This window comes from Podarcis pityusensis (genome assembly GCF_964106645.2).
Source record: "Podarcis pityusensis genome assembly, chromosome: 1".
NCBI lineage: Eukaryota > Metazoa > Chordata > Lepidosauria > Squamata > Lacertidae > Podarcis > Podarcis pityusensis.
Window position 1 is genome coordinate 12,023,934 of NC_138028.1, and position 23,683 is coordinate 12,047,616.

A 23,683-nucleotide genomic window follows, 5' to 3' on the forward strand; every position below is an offset into this window, starting at 1 on the left:
AGTTCCAGGTTCACATAGCAGGTGATGGGAAAGGCTCTGGGGTCTCTTGAGAGCCACTAACAAACTTGTATAGACAGGGAAAGCTAGTTAGGTATGTCTAACATTGTATAAGGCAGTTTCTGAAGTACTTTAAATTCCACCCAAACATCTGAGTGAATAGCTTGTAGGGCAGCGTTAGAAGAAAACATTTAACAGCAAAACCTCTAAACTGTGAATAGTTTATTAAAGGCAGAGTTACAAAATGTATCAGTGCAGATTTGTTCTTTATCAACTGGCCTGTAAGAGGCGTAATTTTTCCAACTTTAAGCTTTGTCATGTTACGGGCCCTCATGCCATGCTAACTGGGTGCACATGTTCTGCTCCACTCATTGTTAGTTAAGCAGCTTTAAACAAAGGCAACTGGACACTGAATTTGACCTATTGCTATTAAAGTAATAAGGACACATACACAAAAAAGTTTCTCCTAAACTGACAATAGTGCCCACTGAGTTTTATTCCAGAACTGAGAACACAACCTATAAAATGTTCTATAAGCTACACTTATATGTAGATTATGCTTTGTTCATACCGGCATTGACTGCAGTGCTGGGATAGAGCCTTACCCGTCATCACTTGCCCTGACCCTTCAAGAGAAAATTCAGGACCAGCACCCATAATTAATGTCAGTGGATATGACAATAAGGCCTTCTAACATTTCATGGTTGTAAAACAGTTTCAGAATTTAAAATACGCTCAGTATAAAATAGAAGGAAGTAAACTTTCTCTTTCCGAGACAGAATGTTAAAAGTGTATCATAATTGCATGGGACAGAAGCAAGGTGAGCAATTGCTCTCGCTCTCTCTGCTCCCCACCTTGCCTTTTAGTCAGAGACAGACTCTCAAGTGCAATGCTTCCCAAAGTGGCAGTGCTGGAAGAAGTTACTCTTGACCTAATGTGGGACTGATGCTGCTAGGATGTAAATTATAAAGCATAGAGTGACACAGTGTAGCTAAGTGAGGGGAATGTTACAAGTAATATCAAGATGGGGGCATAAAATATCTAATTTAGGTTAAAAGAGGGCTGTTTCTTGAAGTTTGAGAAGTACTTCCTAGTTCCTGGACTCCTTTGTTCTAGTGCAACACTGTTCAAACCATTGGGGGTTTCTCAGAGAGGTAAAGTGGTACCTCGGATTACAGACTCTTCAGGTTACAAACTCCGCTAACCCGGCAGTACCTCAGGTTGAGAACTTTACCTCAGGATGAGAACGCAAATCGTGCGCTGGCAGCATGGTGGCCCCATTCGCTAAAGTGGTGCTTCAGGTTAAGAACAGTTTCAGGTTAAGAGTGGACCTCCAGAATAAATTAAGTTCTTAACCCAAGGTACCAGTGTATACCAAACCAAAATACAAACTTTTCCCTTTGACATTAAAGCCACACTACTTCTGCAATGTGCAACTGAAGGAGACTTTGAGGGTTGTATGCAATCATGCTGTTGATGTGCACACAAAACGATTTCCGCTCCCATAGCAGGGTCCTATCTCTAGCTTCTCCTTAACATCTGCTCTGGAGAGGTGCCCCCCCAGAGCAAATTTTGGGGGTGTATAGGAAGGTGATGGAAGTTCCACCTGTGTAATAATTGAATTCCACACCAAATATGCTCTGAGTTGTTCAGCTCAAAAAAGGGCAACTATGCAACTCACATGGAGTGAGTGCAGTCTCTGAAACACTCCCAACCAGACAGTGTTGGGAGTAACTAATCAAAGCCTGAAAGTCACTGCTTTAGTGTATGCTCCTTTTAAGATACATTGCAGAATTCTAGCAGAGGCCATAACATTTAAGGAGTTGAAAGGCCCTTAAAGGTTATTGGTGCAGTGCTATTATTAGAGGCCCATTCAACAAATATATTCAGGACTCAACCATTTTGGTTCATTCGTATCATGCAGAAGTATCCTGTCTTGGCATAGATGTTCAAGGATGTATTTATCTCTAATCCTAAAGGAGAAGGGTCAAGAGGGAAGGACAGTTGTTCAACAGTCTTCTGATGAGTTGCACAACAGGATGGTTCAGATGCAAACCAAGCAATATAGAGAAGTGTGGCTGATACTCAAGTTTGCCCATCTCCCCCAAAAGGCAATTCATAAACCAGTTATACTACTGGAGGCACAGGACTGCAAGTAGGGATAAATAAGAGAGAAGTTAGGACAACCTGTACAGTCTTGAGTTAACCACAGAAATAGCGAGCTGGAGAAACAAAGGTTAAAAGGCACACAAACAACACACATTTTAATTTGGGGGCATAGTTAAAAAAGTTTGACAAATGCCATTAATGCTTAAAAGATAATGGCAGGATTGAGTCAGCAGAGCACAACCCATCCTTTGTTTATAACAGCTCAATTCTAGCTAGTTTACCATAAGATGTAACATGATTTGCCTGCAGTTCCTGGCAAAGGGACATAAAATCATAGAATTGTAGAGTTGGAAGGGACCAACCCAGTTCATTTACTCACATCCCTGATGGTAGACTGAAATTAAATACACAGCTTAAGGTTTTATTTTCTTCCTCCTGAAGCTCTTCATTTTAAATTAATAATACAATATAAGCTTTTTAAAAAAAAAAGATCAAAACAACAGAAATATGTTGGTTATTAGCAAACATTGCTGCTGAACATTTTCATCTTTAGGCTTCGTGTAGTAAAAATCCTCTTCTTCTGTGGAACTGTGATATATTGCATATTTCCACCAGATGGGGTCTTCTTCAAGAAAAGGTTATAGGAAAAGAGATGGCTCTGTTTTGGAGCAGGAGATACAGAAAGCTGTGCCAAAAAACAAAGGAAAAAAGTAATGTGAGGGCCATTCACACATGACATGGGGGTGCAAACTGGGGTTGGCCAAAGGTGTATGGCAAGGTTTTGCAGCTAATTCAGGCTTATGTATATCAAGCAGATGGCATTTCGCTTATTTTGTCTTTCACAATTTCTACAATGGCAGTCTCAAGAATACAAGAAGTAGCTGGCTAGCAATAGTGGTATCCTAAAATTTCCCAGAAAACGGGACACAAATGTTAAGCAAGCCAGCTTCATAGTCCATAAGCAACATCTCTTATACAAAGGAAAGGGAAAATACTAGCAGTGCACACACAAACATTCAGCAGACTGGATTCTTCAGAACTGTAGAAGGATAGGAGCTACAGATTTGGAATCTGAAACATTTCCCAAGTGACACCTTTCTCATCTCCCCACTGTTTTTGCCTTGTGGTTGGAGGCAGAGGACCACAATTTCTGGCTGGTGAAGCCAAACAGCATGGTTCTCATCTCTCCCACCCACCTCATCTCTCCTGACAAGCATATCACTCCTGCAAGCATGCAAATTTGGGTGGAGCCTTTGCGGAGTGGTGCCCAATAATCTTGCTCTGCCCTTTTGCAAGGGAAGGGCCAGTGGGCAGTGTACAAGGTTAGGTGCCACTGCAGAAGATGCTCTGAACACCTTACAGCAATGACATGCAACACCCAAATCCTTTCATGAAGAAGCACCAACAGAAAGAGTGGCTGTTCTAAGGTGTGTGTTTCTGCACCTTCCAGGAGTGGTGGCCAGTCTTCCTCACCTTTTCTGTCCCAGAGCAGGAAGGGTTGGCAAGCGTTTGTTTTATATTTTTGGTGGCTTGGCCCTGTGTGGCCAACACTCTCCTGGCAACTTAGAAACAAACCACAACTTTCTTCCCAACTTCAGAGCTAGGACTGTGGTAGGGACTACTGCACTACTGCTGGGATGATCCTTGTCTCTGCCACTTCCATGTTCTAAGGGAGGCTGGCAGCAAAATAGTTGAGACCTGGTTATGGACTATGGGCTTGCCATAATTTCATGGGAGTGCTGAGAACTCACAAAATATGGTACTGGGTGCAGAATTCATCCCCCTGAAGATTTAAGCTTTCTTTTCCCCCATTTTTTTAAATTTTAAAAGCTTCTAATCCATATGGGCATGAAGACGCTTCTAAGTGTATAGACAGGGCCTAGGGACAAGTAAACAAGATTTGTGGAATGTTTGATTTCTCAGTGCCTTGCAGGTCTTCCTGTGCCTAGCAAAAACAACAAGGAGGAATACATAGAATAATTGTACAGATCATAGAATTTAGAGTTTCAGGGTGCAGAATATTAATATTTGTAGGATGGTGTGGAAGAAGAGTAGAAGAAGAGTTTGGATTTGATATCCCGCTTTATCACTACCCGAAGGAGTGTGGACACTGTCCCATGTATTGGTTTCATATGACTTGGAACAGGGAACGTTTTGAGGAGATTTCCTCCAAGCAGCATCTACACACCAGAAAAATAGGCTACAAGACCCACCATTCAAGAAAAAGAAATGGAAGAACTCCTCCACAAAATATAACTAGAATGGAGTTTTTTACAGTATTTTTGCCTTACATTTGTTCTTTAATGCCATTTTGCCTTCCTTCATGTCAACCAATGTTCCTTCAATCTCATGTCATAAAGAGCCCTGACACTGCTACCTTTGTGACATCTTTTTCCAGTAATGTACAACCCAAACCTCTGAATCACCAGCTACTTGAAAGACCGGTTTGGCACAATTACTCAATCCATAGCTTTTATGGCACCTGTCCCCTTCATGCTGTTTCACTATATACTGTTGGTATCTGACAGTTCTTTCCCTTTTTCCAAGGTGTTTGTCAATGCCTTTTAAATTAGCAATTGGTCCTCCTTAGCTGGCAAAGGACCATTTCTGAGACCAGCAAACCACAACATTGTAGTTCTGATAAAGGGTAGCTCAAATTGCCTAGCCAAGTTCACAGATCTTGTCAGGCTGCACTTGTACAACTACCCCTGTCTTCTGCTATTTGATTACTTAAAACCGAATGATCTGAAGCTCAGACCATCTGACTCCTAAGACAACATGATAACTGTGCATTGCACCTAGATTAAAGCAAGTAACAAGATAATGCAGCATGGCATGCTCTGATTCAGGGTTCTAGCCAGCCATGCCTTCTTGCAGGATACGCCATTTCATCCCTCCCCGCTTCCAATGGTGAGTCAGCATCCCAGGGCCAATCAAAATGCTCAGTCCTCATTGGGCTGTTCCCGTCTCAAAAATTGTTCCTTGGAGCTTACTAACACCTCCCCTCTTGTGCATGGTTGGTGGCATTTTGGCTACACACACTGATAATGAGTTTTGTTAGTATATAGGAACATCCCCAGAAATTTGCAAAACCAGACAGAGTTGAGAGACAAAGCTAAGCAGGTTGCATTAGAAAGTCACGGTATATGGACACAGGAAGATATATTACTAATCATGAGCTGTAAGTGAACATGATATTTAGGAAGATGACAGGGGGCTGGAAAGTTTCTTAAAATGACCTCTATCATACTAGTTGCAGCTCTGCTTATTTATTCCACCTGGTATTTTGCTAGACTTTACTAGGTTTGGTGCATCACCACACTGCAATTTGGTATGTGTTGGTCCAACAAGTAAGGATAACTACAGTCAGTGTGGCACAGCATGAATTGTGTTGTGCTTGGAATGAGCACATGTGGATTCCAATTACCATTAAGTCTATAAAGTTCCCCAGATAGCTTTGGAAATGTCACTCACCTCAACCTATCCTATACAGCTTTGCAAAGATGCAAAGGGCAACCTGCATACACTGGCCAGGGCTCTTTAGAAGGATGGAATATGAATTGGCTAACTGAAATATGTGTAGTCCTGAACTAAGGAAATCTCTTGGACCATAATATAGACAAGCAAAACACCAACAGGCGGGTGACTGATTGCATGGAACTTGTGCCAATTGCAAGGAGGATTAAGAGAAACATTGAAGATTACAGATACTTATTTGCAGTACACTAAACAGACTATACAAACAAATAAGAGTAATAGGATTATTTTCTATTCTCACCTTGGTTTGAATTAGTGCTTTACAAGTGCTAATGTTGAACTTGTCAACATTGGAATCTTCGTTTTCGCTAATGCTAGTCTCCAAAATATCATTCTTGCCTTCTGGAACAGCCTAGTAAACAGAAATCACATGAGATGCTTACAGGTAATCCAGATTCTGCAAATCTATTTAGAAATGTTAACTTTTTCTTTACAGATCACCATCTTTTCTATTGGATCAAGCTGAAACTAAATAGATGCAACTGGAAGCCCCCAGACCTGGAGCCCAAAGTAATCTGATGCAGCAGAGACTGCTGCAAAACAAAAACAAAACAGCAAGTGAGTCTTAACTTCTAACTGCCACATTGTACTACTGCTTAGATGACCTTATCCAAGTTATAACACCATCACTTTCTGCAGATCCTTACTCTCTTGCTAGCAACGGCCAAGGATGTAATGTGGTGACAGGGAAAACACAGAACATCAAGATATGGGAAAACCTCCACTGTGAAGAAGGTGAATTCCATGTTATATAAATCCACTGTGCACTTGGAATACTGTGTACAATTCTGATTGCCAAAAAAAAAAGATACTGTAAAGCTGGAAAAGGTTCAGAAAAGGGCAATCAAAATGATAAAAGGGATAGAGCAACTCACCTATGTGGAAAGGTTACATTTGGAGCTATTTAGTTTAGAAAGAAGGCCAGTACAGAGAGACATGTTCAGATGTGGCGGCACATATTCAGATTACACATTGTGTGGAGAAAGTGGATAGGGAGTGGACTGGGACACTAGAACCCAATGAAGTTGAATGTTGGAAGATTCAGGGAGGACAAAATATTTTTTTTCAAACAGCGAATAGTTAAACTCTGGAATTTGCTCCCACAAGAGGCAGTGATGGTCACCAACTTGAATGGCTTTTAAAAAGGATTAAAAAAATTCATGGAGGATACATTTGTCATGGCTACTAGCTTAGAAGTCGAACGGAATCCTTTCCGGAAGTCCGTTTGACTTCCAAAACCTTCAGAAGCCAAAGTGTGGCTTCCAATTGGCTGCAGGAATAGTTCGCAAACTAGAACAGTCACATCCGGGTTTGCGACATTCGGGAGTCAAAACTTCCAGGAACTAAGCTGTTCGACCTCCAAGGTATGACTGTATTCCCCATCACTTTCAGTATGCTCCTGTATAGTAGCTGAAGGGAACTGCAAGCAGATCCTGCTTGAGTGCTTCCCATAGGCACCTGGTTGTCCAGTGCAAGAACAAAATTATGGACTACATGAACCTTTGGTCTGATCCAGCAGGACACTTCTTCGACTCTCTCCTTGGCCAAACCCTCACAGGACACATTTTAGCTTGCATTCCTCACTTCTCCATTTGATGCTTGGGAAATGGAATCATTACGTTCCTGCTGTTTGAGCCAGTGCAAATGCTGCACTAATGAAAAGTTTTCTGGGGTTTTTATATATAGCACTTGGAAAGGACCTGGGATTGAGCCTAATTTCTACAAATTATATGTGAAAACCTGCACTAAAAATGGATTTACTCTTCCTCATTTTAGAAACCAAGCTGCCTAACACTTTCTTTGTTTAATGTTTCAAATGTGCCAGGATCCAGAGAGCCTCATGCGCTTTTGTACATTGACATGGAGAGGTTCACCAACTCCTCACCCCACTCCCAGCTGTTGCCTCCATTCCACATTGTACATTCTTTGGAGAGTCTCCAAATCTCTAGGAGTGGCATCTCAGAAGATGGAAGACACAATGGACTGTTAAAGGGAAGAAAAAGTCCTGCAAAGCCCAAGCAAACACACAGTCCACCACATCTAGCCCTTTGGATCCTGGCCTCATTTACCAAGGGGCCAAAACTGCTTAGGAACACCATGATTTCTGGAAGAAATGTAAAGCCTCCCCTCATAATAGAGTCACTACTAATAATACAGATTCTGAATGAAAAAGAAGGTTTCATACTGCCCCCCCAAGCCCACCCTTGCAGTTCATATTTACAGTTCACACTTCATAACAGCAACAAATACAATCTTTTCCGTTGTTCTTAAAACATGCAGGGGTAAGCAACAAATTCAGAGCACCTCTGATGTCACTCATCTATGGCAGTCAGCGATGGTGAGAGGCCAGAATTGTGGAATGGGCATGGATGGAAGATGGGGTCAGATGCCCAGAGAAGGAACTGGGGGGAGAACTGGACTGCTTAATGGGCAGCGTGCAGAAGCAAAAGTTGGGAGAGGAGGGAGTAGGCTGGGGGAAAGAGGCAGGCCAGATATTTGAGGGGTCATTCATTACCTGTAGTTCAGAGCCCCAAAAAATGCAGGCCTTGTGTCAGCTTAACTGAGAGCAGGCCCAAATAAGTACTGCTGGCATCTCAGAAAAGGAGAAATAAAGTAAATTAAAAGTGACCCAAGTTCTTCTTATACAGATTAAAGTATACTTAAGATGGTATAATGCTTTTTAAAATTTTGTTTTTAAACATATTTCTCTAATTTTGAAAAGCGGATATTCCAACATGGCATGGCAATATCTTTCTTATGGACTGAACCAGTGCTCATTTAAATCAGCAAAAAACCTCTACACCTGACTCACAACCAGAACCCTTGCATACAAGTTCTGCTAACCACTCCATCATGGACATACAGTACATAATCAAGGTATTTTCTAACATTATCAGTTAAAATATCAAGGTGCAATTTAAAGTGCCCAGTTATGCCACACCATACTTAATATTCATTGTGTAATATTTTTTATCATCTCTATAGCTAGTCAAATGTTTTCAGTAGAGTAACTCAATAACAAGTAACAGTTAATAGCATGGCTTCACAAATATACTTGCCAGATTACCAGTGGTATCCACTCCGCCCTCCCTCAAATTATGCAAAGAACTTGGGGTGGGAGTGTGGGGCTCATCTTACACTTTGCAGTGGCTCTGCAGAAAGCAGAAGCAGCATGAAAGATCTGTGCTACTTCTGCCAAAGAGAGAAAGCAGGGCCACCCAAGACATTTAGGCACCTGAGGCAAATTAGGAAATGGCATCTCCCTGTGAATCATCATTTGTTAAGGACCCCATATACATATACAGTGGTACCTCGCGTTACATACGCTTCAGGTTACAGACTCCGCTAACCCAGAAATATTACCTCGGGTTAAGAACTTTGCTTCAGGATGAGAACAGAAATCATGCAGCGGCGATGCAGCAGCAGCAGAAGGCCGCATTAGCTAAAGTGGTGCTTCAGGTTAAGAACAGTTTCAGGTTAAGAACAGACCTCCAGAACGAATTAAGTACTTAACCCGAGGTACCACTGTATGTATGTACACACCCTCTTCCCCCTCTCTGCAGATCGCCTTCTTTCATTCACATCTATTTTTGCACATTGCCTCCACTCTGTCCTTTTTGGAACGCACAATAGGGCTCCCAGGAAGGGGAGAAGAGGGGGAACTTGTCAGGTGGCTTTCCCTCCCCACTGCCTCACTCCCCGGGTAATGTTAGAAAATCATCCCAGCCTGCAGCAGTTTCTCCAAGCCATGGCCAACACCACCTAAGTCACCCAGGCAAGTAAATGGGGTCCTGCTAGCTGCCCTGCATTGTGTGAGTAGCTGTTCTTAGCTCCATAGGTTATCACTAGTTCTCCTACTAGCTCTTACCTAAGGAGACTACAATATCAAGAAGCCATTGCAAAAGGCTCATCAGGGATTCTGAAAGTTGCTGGGGGTTCTCTGATTGGTTGCAAACAAGGAGCTGGTCTTAAAGGCATAGATGTGCTTTGTTTAATGAATGTTTTACTCAGGATGGGAGGGAGCTAGGTGAGTGGCACCCTGATCCAAATCTGGGTGGGTAGCAGGGGGTGAATCTGCTGCCCCTCTCAGCTCTCCAGACCTTGCTGCCCTGAAGCAATGGCCTCACCCTGCTTCATGGGTGGGCTGACCCTGAGAGACAAGATACCTTAACTTCTCCATCCACTGGTACATGTGAAGGGAGGAGAGGGAATCAGTTACAAATACAAATCATGGCAAATAAGGAAAACCAAAATTTGTAGATTCCCAAGTTTGGGAAATGCTATTTTTGTTTTCTCTGGTAACCTTAAGACAATGATATCTGTTAATCTTAAAAACAAAATGCCATGGTATTCTAGAAAATATTTCAGAAGAGTACCTTTTGATGAGCATCTATTCCAAGCACAGCTAGAAGGTTTTCGTGGTAATGAGATTTGTTCCAAGGACGTCTTAAACTGGAAGGGTTAGTGGATTGAGTAAGAGTTTTCCATAAGTTCCCAGAGTCAGTGCTTTAAAAGGAAATGCAATTCAGATTAATCCAAGATAACAAAACACATACCTCATAGCAAACCACGTTTTCTGCTTACAATTCAAAAGCAGTTCAAGTACAGCTGAAGAGAAGAAGCTAAACCTTTGTCACCCTATCAGAAGGATGGTAGATGGCACATATGTACATATATATATTATATATATGCATATGATTTTTATGTATACTGCTTAGACACTTGGGTAGTTAAGTAGTATATAAATATCTTAAATAAATAATATATTCCTAATCTTCCAATCCAATAGCAAGCCTTAGACACAGGCAGTTCTTTGCCCTGTACTCCATCTATAAAGTGGTAGCATTTTGTTCCAATAAAGGCAGATATTCTTTAACCTAAAGCAGATTTCACATATTTTGCTGAATAGTCTGTTCAAGGCCATTTTGATAATTATATGCCTTTTGGCGGCTTCACATACATGTTTTAAATTAATCATTATGACTGAAGCAGCAAGTGGTGACTTACATGTGTGAATGAGTTTAACATATCCTTTCAATGGAGTCAGTTTACACATTCAGCTATCAAGCATTGCTTCCCTCAGAGTGACGTGAATCAAGTACAGTACTGTATATGCATGTGTTTGCCAAATCTCAACATTAACTGTCCCAAAAGCCCCAAAGGGCTCATCTTTCAGACAGGAAAACGAAGAGTATTAGTGACTCTCTAAAGCAGAGTACACTACTGAGCTGGAATTTGAACTCAGATTTATTTATTTTTAAAATTATATCCTGCAGTTCTAGAAGTTCTGACGCTCAAGTCAGTGCAAAGCATGAATTAAAAAACAGTCTGCCAAAAAGATGAAACTATAACATCCAACCTGCAAACCCACCAAACAAATACCAAATGAGACACTCCAGACATCTTAAAATAATCTAAAGCAAATGTCAAGGCACAATATAGTTCCAAGTCCATCCCCAATGCTCAACTCTCAGGATTTGACTGAAGGCAATTGATTCAGCTGTCCAGCTGAGCCACTGATTATAGAACCACAGGAATCTAAGCAGCTACAGTAGCACAGGAACCGTTACTCATTCTACTTTGTAGCTAAAATGCATGCAGATGAATTCAGTAAATTGAATTTCTATTCCACTTACTGATTGTCAGCTTTTGGATGATTTATTTTAGTCCCATGATCAGTATAGTTAGCCAAAGTATAGGAGACTTTAAGATTACTACACTTCAAGGAAAGGAGGGTGAAAGTGGTGAATGGGGTGGAGGGGACAAGACTATTGGTCTTGTCTGCTCAATCCACTGGAGCCTATCTTCGCATGCATTATTGTCTATTTTGCAAATAAATGATTATGCTGAAATTATATTGATTCAATAAATGGTACATACGTAAGTTATTCTAACATTAAAATTGAAAGAATCCCACAGAAGTTGCTCTCTAGACGCATTAGGGAGAATCAACACAGTGGGCGGGGAGCTGTTACTGCCAAAACCAAAATAAGACATGTAGGAATAGGAAGCAATGAGGCAGTCAACAGGAATCCTGTTTTATCAAATGAACTCTCACTATTCCAAGCTACCAAAGTTCTAAATTTATGGTATATTCTTGTACCATCACCACATTTTCCAGCAACTTCGGAAGCCTTTCTGCCTTCCAGATACCAGCACATCCCAAATCCTTGCACTAGATATAAGAACAATTATTAAACAGTTACCAAAGTTGTTTCGTTGTACATTCAGGAATGTTTGTGTCTTCTGTTTTTGTATAAAGTACTTGATCCAAGCTGCTAATTTTCTCCAAGAACTGTGGTACAGGAACTTCTGGAAAACTCAGTTTAATAATATCTTCAGAGCCAAGGACAGCCTGGAGAAAGCAAGGTAATGATTGAGGCCAATGCTTTGCTGTTTTATACGATATACAGCATAATTTCCTGCATCCTCTGAAATATTCCTCCTTACTTCCTACCAGAGAGCTAAGTCATAAGAGGATTTCAGATGCACTTGGGCAACTCAACACTACACAATCCCAGGCCCAATCTATTATCCAGGATAGGGAAAATACTGTGATATTCTATTAGAGGGTAGCCAATGTAGTGCCTTCCAAATGTTGTTACGATCCAGTGATATGGGAGGGGTTTCCAAAAAAAATTGTTTTTGTTTTAGTGCTTAACTTTTTTGTGGAAAAGTTTCCATTTCATAAGTTTACTAGTGTTGGAAGCACCACACTGGCTACCCCAACTCTAATGTCCTGAACAAACCCATGCAAGACTGGAGGCTCCCACCTCTGTGTAACTATTCGGGTCTTACAGTCATTCTTACAATGCTGTAGAAAAACTTAAGAAGTTTCAGTCTTATCTAATTATCACCTCTGTGCACAACATCCTCAACTCATTGCACCATCTTGGAGGTCCCCCATCTTTTGTACAGACATCTATGGTGATTTTTTTTAATCAACATGTCTATGTACTCAATCAATCACTGCCATTTTATTATTTTTATTCTTTAATAATAGACAATACAAAGGAGGAAAAATGTGTTGGAATGACAATTAGAGGAGGGAAAGCTATAAATATCTCATTTGAAATGTATCGATAATGGGTGTTAACACACTCCCATTTAATTCACTGATGACTCTACATCCAATGGGATGATATAATGGTTGCCCAAACAAAAATCCCAGAGGCCACCACAATCAATAAGATTAAACAGCCAGTGAGCAAGTAAGTTAGAGGGCTACATGGGTAATGGAGAAGCAAAAGTGCTCCAGGAAGCAGAAGCAGCTGCCACCAAGGAAACAAAACCAAACAGCAATCATAGGCAAGGAGAGAATTGGCGGGGGAGGTTGCCAAATGAACAGTAAATATTAAAACCGAGGACTATTCAATAGAAGTCTACTTATAACAGCAGTTGTAATGTCACAAGGGAAAAATGTGTGACAGCTGAAGGTATGTGCTCCTTATTCACTTGCATGACTCTTACTCATGTAAGTAAGCTCATTGGAATTCACACAGTGCCTTATTCTTCTTAAAAGGGTACCTGTGTGACTAAGGATTAGGTAATCATAAATGGGAGCTGCAACAAACAGAGTGCTGCTGTTCAGGATGCCAGCTATGTCTTATTCTAGAATTCTCCATTCCACCTCCAGTCTGTTAGCTTTTCATGGCCACTGAGCACGCTCAGTTTTCACTGGGCCATTTTGGGGGTTTTCCCCTGACTTAGGCCTTTCCTGCCCATACGTTTTCGTTTATTGGCACTTCTGCAAACCTTTGGGCTTTCCCAAGCCTGCTGGTATATTGCACTTGTATTGTGATGATGTTCTTTTAGCTACGTAACAGCCTCAGCATCAAAAATGGAGGGAATGGTAGTTTTGTTGAATATCAAAATGGTTTCCATTATATGAAGATCTATTTAATATTTAAAAGTTCTTAACATTTTGAGTTGCAACAAAACACTAAACAAGAGTCAATTTCACAAGTTTCATTCACAGTTAGACGAAGAATGCAAAATTCAATAGACCAAAACTGATTGTTGCACAGAAACATAATGCTTGTACTGGGAGATGGTAGCAACAAAACAGGAAAAGGGAGCCATTTGAAGAATGCATCTGTTTAAAATATATTTCTACCTTTATCATATTCAGTTGTGCTATGTTTACCATATAGCAAAATTAAAAAAGGAAGTGAACTGATGTTGCCATCAGTTCCTTACTGCATTTAATGAAGCAATGTGTTTTAGTTCCGTGTTGCCAAATATTTAAAGGCGACACCATGGAAACTAACAAAATGTATAGCATTCTTAGACAGGACAGAACAGGAATCTGAAAAGGAGGTGGATCATTCTTAACTTATTAAAACATACCTTCACTGAAGTGTTAGCAAATGTTTCTTTTCTGTTGTGTCCAGTTGTTTTGGAAAAGACCTGTCTGCATGAGGTAGTGAGGCAGCTGTCACTGACATCCGCATCATTTGTGTAAGTTTGTTTTCCATTTGGCTTCTCTAAAGACTCCAAGGTGTTGCTTAAATTTTCCTGCTTGACCTCACTGAAACCTTCAAAGTCACCCCAAGTACTGCTGGATTCCACCAAGCTGGTGTCAGGACTCTCCAGCGATGCTTCATAAACCCTTTTGTCACCACACTCGACAGGAAGGCTTTTCTGAATCATTTCCAGTTCTGAGCTTTCATCAAAATTTCCGTTTTGGTTTAGACAATGTACATCAGTTCCACTGCTGTTTTCACTGAGAGAGGTGGCACCCGTCTCTGTTGACAGAGGTTTCAAAATTGACTGGCTTGAAACTTCCGCACCACTATGTATTTCCACTAAATTCTGGTCTTGCATTTTTCTGTTATCACAACAATAAAATTCATGAACATCAACCAAAAAACATGGCTGATAGCAAAAGACAAAACCGTTAATGTTTCAAAAACATAATGGGTACTTCATTGTGCCTTGAATAGCTTGCAAAAATGTAGCTTAGAAAAACAGTGTGTCCTTCAAGGTCTCCCTAAGTCATCAATGCAGTGCTTGTTTTTCAGTCTTAACTTGCTTCTCAATCCAGATTTCAGGCTGCAAAAAAAGGGTTATAAATAAAGACCTTTCTGATAATGCTGTGTGTAAGGCTTACAAAAGATAAACGATTAGGCAAGAAAAACATTCATGCTTGGACAAATACATTCCAATGCAATGCAGTGAATTCTTGCAAGAACAGAAACATAACAAAAAGATTAGCCCGGCTGAATTTTTACCTACAGCGACTGGGATTTGTGTTTCTCCAATAGCAGCCTCTTGTGTGACATGGTGAGCTGCTTTCAAAACTGAGGTCTTTCAACACACTTTGTACCATGTGATTCACTGAGCCACCTATGAACACTACAAATCCAAAGGGGCTTAATCATATTTCCATCTCTGCAGGAAACACTGGAAATGTAGTGGAGGGAGATAAGAATCTCTAACTGTGAGCACCTTAAACTATAATTTCCTGGATTTTTGGGAAGACGGGGAGAAACAATTGTTAGAACATGTTATAAAACTGATATGTTTGAATGAAAAATACACCTGTCTTCAATAATTTTTCATTATTCAAGTAAAAAACCTTTATCATATGCTCCTAAAGATATTTTAAACTAGCTTAAGAAACCTGCATAGGAAAGATGCACAGGGCAAACCTATACATGTTTACTCAGAAATAAGCCCCCCCCCATACTCAGTGGGATTTACTTCAGATAAGTGTATACAGGATTGGACCCCAAGCCACAGCACAATAGGCTATTTTCCTGCCTAAAGATATTCCCATATCTCACTAAATAAACCTTGTAAAACAGATTCTCTACAGCCTTACACTCCTTAAAAGCTAGCCTTCCTCAAATAAAACCCTTCTAACAAGTTGGGAAACATTGTTGAGTAAGGTGCACCCAACAGGGGAACTGCTTGGTGTTTAAAAATATAATTCTAGGCTAGCAAATGATAAAATAAGGTGACTGAAATCTGCAGAACTAGCAGCATACTCTTTGGCAGATGTGGTTTTTAATGTCAATGCTTTGGGGTTTTTGGTTCCTCTTTGTATTTTCACACAGTCTGCAACTACACAAACCAAAATGAAATAAATGTTTGGGAAAGACCCCCCCTCCCAACTCAAGAAGCAATATGCTGGGGACCATTATGTTCTCTTTGCATGAATAAGAGCATTCAGCTATACTGTGGAGTTAGGTTGTCTCACTGTGGAACTAGGGTTTTTTTTTCTCTTGTTGGTGAAACTATTCTTGTTTCTGAGACCGATATTTACAGCTCATAATTCAGAAAGAAGTTACCACAAGTTGCAAGTAGGTGACTTCTCCCCTTTCTCCACTGATAGAGCAAGCAGACATTATTATTAGAAGATGATGTCACCTTTTCCCAGCCGTACCCTGAATAATTTGTAGTGAAATCTATGGGATAATTTGATGCCAATCTGTGCAGGCTTATCACTGTATTTTTGGTCTACTGTAGGTATCACTATTCTCCTGTTGCTGACAGAATGAGAAATGGAGGGAATGAGATGCTAACCTATAGAATCAGCTTAAATGGCTAACACAATTCAAGCTTCCAAGTCACCTCTGATTTCAGAAAATTGTGGGGAGGAGCTCAGTGTTGCAGCACCTATTTATAATTGGTGATGCCGGAGATCAAGGCTAACAACCTTTTGCAAGAGAAGTATTTCCAGTAGAGCTGAGCTGAAATTTTCTCTCAGAAAATCTGAGAATCTTTTATTTTTTGCCTTGGGGGGGGGGGCTGATGAAAAAGAACAGAGGGCCATTTTGCCAAATATTCTCCACCATTTTCCTTCCAGAATGCCCTACAATGACACTTGATCACTTGATCTTGGGATCAGTGGAGAATGCAAAATGGTTGCCTGGCTGCCGACACAGTTGCTCCTGGCAGCAGTACCAAAAAGAACCTTAGATAAAAAGAAAAAAAAGTCATGTCACTACTAACTGTTGGAGAAGTTCTCTTCTGCCCTTGAATATTCAGCAAAATTATTCCCCCATCCCCTCACCCCCATTTCACCACCCATGAATAGGGTACAGATTTTAGAAGGCCATTGTTGCTCAGCTGTAATTTCAGGAATCAAGCTTGTGGAAGAACTCTCTGCAAAACCGTGGAGAGCCTTTGCCAGTGAGGAGTAGACTAGCACTGTAAGGCTAGATGAACTAACTTAAAGGGAGATTTGAGGGTTCATAGAGTTTAGTGCACAAGGCTGGAAATTAATAGGCATAGTCAACCAGCTTGTTAACAAGGAATGTATGCAGACTCCTAGGAATTTGAAAGATTGTTTCCAACCTAGGTGTTAAACATTCCTGTTTGTTGCCTTTAACTGCAGGAAGCAACACATTACATTTTGAGGCAAGACTTTTTCTGGCATTTATATTTGGAGGTGCTAACAACAGCGGATTAAATAAAATAGGGCATCCTGCATGCACAGAGCTGTATCAAAAACCACTAAAAGACAACTTCCACTGCCAGTCACAACAGCTGCATGCATTCTTGGGGCAGATTCTCACCATACATATTAAATTACATATGGGGAATTATTTTCCAGTCAAAACATGGATTGCCTTGGGGTTGTCTTTGAGTGGGGCTATCTCTCTCTCTCTGCCACCCCCATTTCCCCTCTCCCACTCCTCCCTGCCCACACACCCCTTTTCTCTTCTTCACCAGAGTCTATCTGCACAAATTAGGCCTGAGGCTGCTCTAGGAAGGCCACCTCTAGTTTCAATTTCTAGTGAAGTTGTTACTTTGAGTTGCTTTTTTTAAAAGCTCCCACTCCCAGTCTCATTTGGCATCACACACCATCGTTGTCACCTCAGTTTTACACTAGGAGATGAACTGAGAAAATGATGCATATTGAATTACCATACAGTATTTACTCAAATCTAACGCTCACCTTTTTTGGTTGCAAAAATTAAGGTGCGCATTAGATTCGAGAGCACATTTGCATTCACCAGCAAATACTATTTTGGTTTCAAGGTTCTGAAAACTGAGGTGTGCATTAGATTAGATGGTGCATTAGACTCAAGTAAATACAGTATCTGTACTCTTAACTTCTGTTAACTTCTTCACCGTGTTGTAATGAGTTTAAAAGTTTTAAAGAAGCCAGTGGTTGAATAATTGAAGCATGGGAATGGGATGTTAGGATAGGTAACTTTCTAAGCAAGCCATCAAATGTCAGAGAGAACATGTGGAAAGCATTTTTAAAAATTCATTTATATAATGGGGATTTATCTGTTTGAAGTACAGAAAGATCTGATACATAGCAGTTGCAAAAATGAGCTGTCCATTCCCCCCACAATGATAAGCTCTCTAAGGCAGCAACCTTGTAATTTTTGAGTATTAACATTTGCTAGAGGTTTTTAAAAACCTTTTAGAAGCTATTGTAAATAAATAAACAAGCCTGCACACTGTTTTGAGATCAGTTATTAGGACATGCAATAATTGTTCACCATGACACATTTCCCTAGTGAAAAGGTACTTGTTAAATAGATCAAGTCTTATTAATGATCCATTTTGACACATATCTGAACAAGTTAAAAAAAAAGTAATGTTCTTTGGGCGATAAACCTGTACACATTCACTGAGGCAGAAGTCTGATGAAGAAAGTAGGACATGCTACAGAATTAGGCTGGTGCTGCTCTCCTCAGCTTCAAGCTACTGTCTGCAGTAGAGTTTAACAACACCACCATTCTACCTCACACTTTTTCGGTGAGAACTGTCAAGACAATATATGCAAAGTGACCTGAAACACTTAGGAAAAACACTATAAATCAGGGGTGGGGAACCCATGGCCCTCCAGATGTTGTTGGACTTCAGCTCCCATAAGCCCCAAATAGTGTAGCCAATGATCAGGAATGATGGAAGCTGGAGTCCAACAGGTTCCCCATCACTGAAAGATAGATAGATAAGATATATTTTAATGTGATGCTAAACTTTTATTTATGCCAACTGTATACTGCTCAGGCACCCACACTTTCATTAAATCATTAAAAAAAATACAAGAAACAATTTCCATTTTCATCTGGGGTTGTTTTTTTTTAAATTAACTGCTGATCTTTGGATTATTTTTATACATTTATTTACACCCCACCTTTCCCCCTGATGGAACTCTGGCAGATTAACTTGCTTCGTTCAGTTCAAGGGGTGTGTGTGTGTTTCTAGCTCTCCATTTTAAAACTTAATGGTTTGTACATGGGTTTACAGTGGTACCTCGGGTTACATGCACTTCAGGTTACATACGCTTCAGGTTACAGACTCCGCTAACCCAGAAATAGTACATCGGGTTAAGAACTTTACCTCAGGATGAGAAATCGCGCAGTGGCGGGAGGCCCCATTAGCTAAAGTGGTGCTTCAGGTTAAGAACAGTTTCAGGTTAAGAACGGACCTCGGGAACAAATTAAGTACTTAACCAGAGGTACCACTGTATGTTCAATTTCACAGCGGCAAACCTCCTCAGGGGCGCTTTTACATCCTGAAAGGCAGCTCAGAAGAAATATCTTATAGCAAGTAGGCTCAGCTAGGTAGAGCACGAGACTCTTAATCTCAGGGCCCTGGGTTCAAGCCCGCACCGTGGGCAAGCAGGGATTGGACTAGATGACCCCCAACTCTGGCAATCCTATGAAGTATTAACAAACCATTCAGCTTTAAGGGGCACCTATATTTTGAAACCGAAGGCTTTTGTATATGGCAATTTTTTTATTTTTTATAAAGAGAATTAAAGAATTCATAGGCACGCTTTTAAATTCTGAGAGGCAGAACAAAATAATACTTAATTTGAGGAATAACATTTTTAAAACCAGTTAAGTTTTACAAGAACAACGACAAGAACAATGCGGCGTTATCATTGGGAAGCCTTAAAATCTGCACTGCCTGCTGAACAGCGGTTATTTAGGCTGCCTACCTGCTGTCTGCCCACCTCCTCCACCTTCCCTTTCGCCCCCTGCTCGGCCGAAGGGAGCTCGAGCACCTCGGCCTGAGGAGAAGGAGGCGGTGGCTGAGCCCCAGAAGGCCCGCGCGGTGAGGGAATAAGGAGCCAAGTGAGTGACCGTTAGGGAGGCCAGTGACGAAAAACGGGGAGAGAGCGCGCGCGCGCGTTGAGGAGGGGGGTCGCTTACCTGCTCCACCTCGCGCACCTTCCTCCCTCAACCGACTACGGCTCTTTGACAGCTCCTGGGAAAGAGGCGGGGCAGGACGCAGGTGCCGGCCTGCGCGCGTCAGAGAGGCGGACCCGATTGGCTGGGTTCGCCAGACGGGGGGCGGAGCTTGAGCCTGGCACAGCGCGTTCTGCGGGCGCGGGGGCGGAGCATAGGAAACCGACAAACACCGCACGCGGGGGCGTGGCCTGAGGTGTTGTTGGGGAGGATGGAACCCGCGGGGGGCGGGACGCAGGTGCCGGCCTGCGCGTCAGAGAGGCGGACCTGATTGGCCGGGGTTCGACTGACGGAGAGGGAGGTGGAGCTTGAGCCCGGCGCAGCGCGGAGGCGGGGAATGCAAAGAAGCGCGTACAGACGACGCACGCACGCACGCGAGGGCGTGGCCTAAGGTGGAGCTGTGTGGGAGGGTAGTCGCGCCGCGCGTACTAAGGGTGGCCGGCATTTCAACCATAGAGATAGGAAGCGGGGAAAAAGGTAGAGTTGCACGCTGTCTAAAACTTCTATTTCTGCAGAATGAGATAAACTATAATAAGTGGGAGAAAGCAGCACTGGCCATTGGGCCAGCTTTCCCCCTGTGTCTTCCTTAATGAAGTAGGGTTTCCTCAGCCTTCAAAAGGCGTATAACGGCCGGAGCATAGGGCGCGATCTCAAAAGGTATTTTCTAAAAATTAGGACGGACACTTTGGAACTCCCTGCCTCTTGATATCAGACAGGCGCCTTCCCTGTATTTTTCTTTGCGCCTGCTGGACACATGCCTATTTCGACAAGCCCACCCGGATGTTTAGAGAGTTTGTATGAGTTTTAATTTGTTTTAGTCTGTTCGGTTGCTGTTTTAACTGCCTGTATATTTTTTTTTAAATTATGGTTGCAATTATTTTCTTTTAAGTGATGATTTTATTGTTTTATCTTTTTTGTGAATGGCTTTGAAGTTTCTTCTACAATCAAGCGGCATTTAAATTTTGTGGAACAAAATTAATAATAAATAAATAACATGTCTATATCGTGCGGAGGGAAGGGGAAGTTGTGGCTTACAACAGCCCTACAGTGTAGTCCCCGGTTCATATTTCATATTAAAGGAGAGGTTGGCTCTGATGTACAGTGAAACAACAACCACGCACTATGAATAGACTGACTTTTGTTTCAAGCCAAAGGGCAAAGTTTCCCTTGCCCTGCCCAAGCCCAAATACAGTGCTTGACCGCATGTAGAAACCTTGTGCCCTGTCGACTAGCGTGCAGACAGACACATCACACCTTCAATTCTGCAATTCTAGGCCTGGCTACCCAGAAGTGTGTAAACGACCGCAGCATGTATGTGTGTGTGTATCTAATCAAGCGCATTTCTTTTTACTCGAAATAAGTTCGGAGAACACCATATCCCATTTGCTTACCGCCTTTTGTTTCTGGTTGGACACACTGCCCGTGCCCAATCACAGCTATGCTGAAATTCTAGATTTCCCCGCTGTCTTCTGTGAGCAGCTGTTACTTCTGCTTCAGAGGAGCCGGAAAAAAGAAGAAACCAGGAAATTCCACCTTCAGACCACAGATTCTATGACTCATCCTCCTCAAACCCCTTGCTTTGTGCAACAGTTTCGCCTGATGAAGAGGGATGGAGATTTCGATCGCTCCCTTTCTGTCTCAAGAACGTCCCGCTCTGAAGGCCTTGGCCTCAGCTTGTAGTCAGAGAGGACAGAGCTGTACCATCATGAGCTCAAGTTTGGATGACCAGCTTCGCTTCTGAAATATACTCGGAGTCGAGAGTGGATTTCATGCTCTTTATTCAGCTCATAGTGGTGAGGAGGAATGGAAGTTCCCTCAGAATGTCTGCTTTATATACAGTATTTACACAATGGGCCCCATGAGATTGGCTAATTCCGGGATTCTCCTGTGGGCCAATCAGGTTGCGGATTCACTTCCACCTGGAGCTGGATTGGGTGGCTCCTGTGGACCAATCAGACTGCTGCATTCTGGATCCTATTGTTCTCGGACTAATCAGACTGCTGCATTCTGAATCCCATTGTTCTAGGACCAATCAGGCTGCTGCATTTTGGATCCTATTCAACTCAGTACATAACAGCTTCGCTGGCCTGGGAGAGGGATAAACAGCAGCAAGTTTATCTCCAGGAAGCACAAGAGGAGCCTTCTCCATAATTCTAGTCCAGCATCTTGTTCTTACGGGGGGTCAACCAGATGCCTGCAGGAAACCTGAAAGCAGGACCTGAGCACAAGCACTGTCTCCCTTCCTGTGGTTTCCAGCAACTTGTGCTCAAAAGCATCGCTGCCTCCAACTCTGAAGTCTGAGCATAACCGTTGTTGCTAGTAGCCACTGCACGTCTTATGCCTCTGACTTGTCCTCCTGCCTTGCAGGACAGCAACTGAACTTATAACCATCAGAGAAGGCAGAGTCGTTGACAGGCATGCCTGGGCAAAGATCTTGCCAGACCAGTTCCTGTGCTCATGCTAATTCTAGATCATTCACCATCAGGACCATTTCCAGACTGTCACTAGTTTGCAGGTGGAGTTATGTGACCCCGGAGGCAGCCCTGTATAGGGAAGCTTTTTTAAATGTTTAATGTCTTATTATGTTTGTATATATGTTGGAAGCCACCCAGAGTGGCTGGGACAACCTGGTCGGATGGGCAGGGTATAAATAATAAAATTATTATGGAATAGGATGTCCCTATTTTCATTGGAGAAATGTTGGAGGGTATGGTACGCTACCTATGACCAGCTGCCATGGGAAATTGTCCTGAAACAGGGTCAGGGAACCTATGGCCCCTGCCAGCTGTTGTTGGACTACAGCTCCCATCACCCTTGGGGCTGTTGGAAGCCCACCACAACACCTGGAGGTTTCATAAAAGAAACAGTCATTTTGAACCTTGGCCTTCAGGACAGAATGATGTGGTAAGCCTTTTCCCAGAGAGAAAGCAGATTTTTTAAAGTTGCAATGCTAACATGCTTAGTAATCGGGAGCAATGCTGAAGTTGTTTACATGTTGCTAGGGAGTACATCTTAGTACACAGTACTACTACCTAGTACAGTGGTACTTCGGGTTAAGAACTTAATTCGTTCTGGAGGTCTGTTCTTAACCTGAAACTGGAGGTCCGTTCTTAACCTGAGGTACCACTTTAGCTAATGGGGCCTTCCGCTGCTGCTGCACCACCGCTGTGCCATTTCTGTTCTCATCCTGAAGTAAATTTCTTAACCCAAGGTACTATTTCTAGGTTAGCGGAGTCTGTAACCTGAAGCATCTGTAACCTAAAGCATCAGTAACCCGAAGTACCACTGTACACAGCACGGGTGGTGCTGTGGTCTAAACCACAAAGCCTAGGGGTTTCCAATCAGAAGGTCGAAGTTTCGAATCCCCGCGATGGGGTGAGCTCCCACTGCTCGGTCCCTGCTCCTGCCAACCTAGCAGTTTGAAAGCACCTCAAAGTTCAAGTAGATAAATAGGTACCACTCCGGCAGGAAGATAAATGGCGTTTCCATGCGCTGCTCTGGTTCGCTAGAAGCAGCTTAGTCATGTTGGACACATGACCCAGAAGCTGTATGCCGGCTCCCTCGGCCAATAAAGTGAGATGAGCGCCGCAACCCCAGAGTCGTCTGCGACTGGACCTAACAGTCAGGGGTCCCTTTACCTTTACATCCTATTAGATGCAGTGGGCTGACACCAGAGGAAGCATGCAAGAGTTTGTCTTTGTGCTTTTTAAAAATCTACTCTGCGGCCACAGGCTTAGGAAAGCAGGCTTCAGCTGCTTCATGTTCCTGTGAGACTAAGGTGGAGGAGGGGAGGCTCGCAGCTTCAGGCAACTTGCCAACCTACTGTGGCAGTGTGCGCAGAAGCAGGAACAATAGCTCTCTGCCCAGGGTCAGTC

At 42.3% G+C, this 23,683-nt stretch overlaps 2 protein-coding genes and 1 long non-coding RNA gene across 5 annotated transcripts in view; 2 read left to right on the forward strand and 1 right to left on the reverse strand.

Annotated features, from left to right (window-relative positions):
* Window positions 1–204: 204 nt before the first annotated feature.
* On the reverse strand, window positions 205–19,925 carry CLBA1 (clathrin binding box of aftiphilin containing 1). Of its 3 annotated transcripts, none has more exons than XM_081014694.1 (6): window positions 19,773–19,925; window positions 13,993–14,697; window positions 11,850–11,998; window positions 10,020–10,149; window positions 5,885–5,995; window positions 205–2,791 (listed from the first exon to the last, which is right to left on the reverse strand). In XM_081014694.1, the coding sequence occupies exons 2-6, from the start codon at window positions 14,467–14,469 to the stop codon at window positions 2,624–2,626; spliced, it is 1,035 nt and encodes a 344-aa protein (XP_080870820.1). In that variant the 5' UTR covers window positions 14,470–14,697; window positions 19,773–19,925; the 3' UTR covers window positions 205–2,623. The 3 variants fall into 3 exon arrangements, with proteins under 3 accessions (XP_080870820.1, XP_080870821.1, XP_080870822.1); XM_081014695.1 differs by lacking the exon at window positions 19,773–19,925 and adding an exon at window positions 19,559–19,716; XM_081014696.1 differs by lacking the exon at window positions 19,773–19,925 and adding an exon at window positions 18,234–18,295 and having other exon boundaries at window positions 13,993–14,725.
* Window positions 2,800–6,603, forward strand: LOC308481899. The gene is made up of 2 exons (XR_013988916.1): window positions 2,800–5,016; window positions 6,080–6,603. It is a non-coding gene; the product is annotated as an uncharacterized lncRNA (long non-coding RNA).
* A 2,702-nt stretch (window positions 19,926–22,627) lies between the features above and the next one.
* The window catches only part of LOC308463714 (inverted formin-2-like), a 31,878-nt gene continuing 30,822 nt past the window's right edge, over window positions 22,628–23,683 (forward strand). The window contains exon 1 of the mRNA XM_080982295.1: window positions 22,628–22,712. The gene's annotated coding sequence lies outside the window, so the exon portion shown is untranslated. The remainder of the gene's footprint in view (window positions 22,713–23,683) is intronic.

What these genes read in the sequence shown, in the direction of transcription:
- CLBA1 (XM_081014694.1), bottom strand. Translation starts at nt 14,469, where the DNA reads ATGCAAGACCAGAATTTAGTGGAAATACATAGTGGTGCGGAAGTTTCA. An exon ending in TTGCTAACACTTCAGTGAAG is followed by an intron (nt 11,999 to 13,992) that starts GTATGTTTTAAT and finishes TGCTTTCTCCAG; the next exon opens with GCTGTCCTTGGCTCTGAAGA. An exon ending in TGTACAACGAAACAACTTTG is followed by an intron (nt 10,150 to 11,849) that starts GTAACTGTTTAA and finishes TTCCTTTTAAAG; the next exon opens with CACTGACTCTGGGAACTTAT.